The sequence below is a fragment of the Chinchilla lanigera genome, unplaced genomic scaffold, assembly GCF_000276665.1.
Source record: "Chinchilla lanigera isolate Chin_1 unplaced genomic scaffold, ChiLan1.0 scaffold00066, whole genome shotgun sequence".
NCBI lineage: Eukaryota > Metazoa > Chordata > Mammalia > Rodentia > Chinchillidae > Chinchilla > Chinchilla lanigera.
The window spans coordinates 2108097-2110813 of record NW_004955467.1 but is presented as its reverse complement, the minus strand read 5'-3'; the positions used below and the strand labels follow the sequence as shown (position 1 = coordinate 2110813).

The 2717-nt window shown below is 39.5% G+C and overlaps 1 protein-coding gene across 3 annotated transcripts in view; it reads right to left on the bottom strand.

The window, feature by feature from the left end:
* The window catches only part of Cdrt1 (CMT1A duplicated region transcript 1), a 31441-nt gene that overhangs the window by 13694 nt on the left and 15030 nt on the right, over positions 1-2717 (bottom strand). For all 3 annotated transcript variants that reach the window (XM_005399327.2, XM_005399328.2, XM_013522173.1), the window contains exon 8: positions 1496-1617. In XM_005399327.2, the coding sequence (XP_005399384.1) occupies positions 1496-1617 (122 nt within the window). The remainder of the gene's footprint in view (positions 1-1495; positions 1618-2717) is intronic.

Below are 2717 nucleotides of genomic sequence, written 5' to 3'. Positions count from 1 at the left end.
ATTTATTTATTTGTAACTGAGTTTGATGCCCCTTAAATTTTACACTGAGGTAAAGGCCTAACTGCCCTCCCCAGACCTGAGCTCAGTGGTGGTCCACAAACCATCCCAGCTGGCAAGAAAGCTGTAGCCATCCTTTAAACCCTCACCTGGATAGTTTTGACCCTTTCTGTTAAATTCCTCAAAGCAATAGTGGCAGTAATATGACATATTTAGGCAGGTTGAGAAGGTAAGGAGCTTGCAAGTAAGATTTCTTCAGTAGATCTGAGTGCTGGCAAATGTAACCCCACTTCAATGTTCTTACCTTGTATCTTTTTCCTCTAGCTGCCCCTACCATGCTGTGGCCTCCTAGGTCTCTGGCTACTCTTCTCAATCTTTCCTCCTATTTTCCAGGACAGATTTCATCTATACCATCCACTTTACAGTCAGCCCTCCATATCCATGGATTCTGTACACCCAGATTCAACCAACAAGTCAAAAGTATTTGAAGAAAACACATTTGTACTGAACATGTAGAAACTTTTTTCCTTGTCATTATTCCCTAAACAATACAGTGTAACAACTATTTATAGAGCAGCTACAGTGTATAAGGTTTATAAGTAACCTAGAGAGGATTTAGAGTATATGGAAAGATGTGCATACTATGCCATTTTACATAGGGATTTAAGCCTCCATGACTTTGGTCCTAATGAGGAGTCCTGGAATGAACTAAATAACGTGCATTTGCTCGAGTTACTCCCTCTATTTGCAAAATCTTACAGTGTCCCTCTTCACTGCCTATAAAACTGTTCATCCTTTCAGTCACTCTCAAATAGGGCCGGCCTGTGGAGCCTTCCCTAATTTTGGGGGGGGCGGTCTTTTTTTTTTTCTTACTATTTTCTTTTTGTTACTGGGATAGGGAGCTTTTGGGGGGGTCTTTTTTTTACTACATTTTTTATTCTTATTTCTAAGATCACTTAAAATTCCACATGTGATTAAGAGCACACGACCTAGAACAAAGCAGCCTTGAGTTCAGATTCCCCACACAGACACTTTAGCAGCTTTGATTTGGAGCATATTTTCCCCCCATCTCAGTTTTCAATTCCTCATCTACATCCACTTCACAGGATCCTTATGAGTATTAAATATGAATAATATATACACATATATGGCATCTACTACTGTGCCTGTTGTAAAATTGGTACTCAGTAAATGGAAGCTGTTATTGTTCATGTATTTATTATATCCCCCATTACATACTTAGTTTTGCAGCTTCCATTAGAAGATTATGAGCCTCCTGAGAAAATCAGAAGACATATCTAAAGGACAATATTATGTTCATTTCTTTTCTTGCTGGCACATAGCATAGTGTCTAGAATATGTGGGTATTCAACAAATAGTTGTTTAATGGATGGATAGATAAAAGAATAAATGACTACCTGTAGAAATGCAAAAAGCATTTTGATAACCCACAGAGTTGAGGAAACTTCTTAGAAAATTTAAGGCAGTTCTTTCTCACCTTTCACTTGGGCATCTCTTCCTCCAGATGCAAGCGTGTTCTTATATAAATCCATGCAAGTGACTGTTCCCTGATGACCATAGAAGATTCGTACACAAGTCCCACTTTTCAGATCCCAGTATCTGTAGAAATCAGGCCAAAAAATTTTCTGAATGCCCAAGAGATAATACTAATCAGAGTTCCTTTAGATCTATAGGTAATTGGAAGGCCACAGAGTTTCATGGGTAAGCTGAAAGTCAAAGACCTTGATTTGAATCCCAGTTGCAACACTATTTGGTATAATCTGGGGGAAGTTACTTAATTTCTATGTAAGCTTCATTTCCTTATTGGTAAATGGTATGAAAACAACAGTAATTCCCGTGTAAGTTTTTTTGTGAATGATTAAATGCACTAATATAATTATTGTCAACCACACTGATTTCTACTGCTAGGAGACATGTGAAAGTATCCGGCAAGATTTTTGATCATCACAGGCAGAGAGAGAGAAGTGAATGCACCAAGTCCAAGGATGTTACTGAGCCCCACAGTGAACTGTGCATTCCCAAATGGCAGTATTGCGGCCCTGCACGAGTGCATGTGACACTAAAACAGTGGCTGACACACACAAGGTGCTTGATAAATGTTACTGGACTTAGGTAGAAGGGTCCCTGGAATGAGCACCAGGCCTAGAATCCACAGCACTGATTCAGCAGTAGACGTGATTTTCAAGCAAAAGCAACAGACTACTTTACCACTATCACTTAGTTCCAAAATGTTTTGCGTACACCTAAAAGCTATCTAAAAGACATTTGAGAACAGGTGTGAATCATGTTGGTTTTTTGATAAGAAAATTGGCCTGAGGTCTCTCAACTATCATTGATACAGACTTCCTCTTCAGCCTGTACTGCTTTTGTGACAGGGGAAACTATAGTGTTACAATAATGGGCTCTCGTGCCAGCTTCCTGAGCTTCAATCTCAGGTCCATCACTTACTGGCTGTGATCTTGGGTAAATTTACTGAATCATTTTGTGCCGCAGTTTCTTCATCTGTAAATTGGAAATAATAGTGGTACTCACCTCTTAGGGTTATTTGAGGGTTAGCACATAATGTATGACTAACAAAAACTGGGGGAGGCTAAACTATGGTGAGCTTTTTCTTCTAATAGTCCCTCAAGGTCCTAAAACCTTACCAGTTCCTTCCTAGTTGTTCCGAGGCTATGATGCAGCCACAGGGCATTTACCAA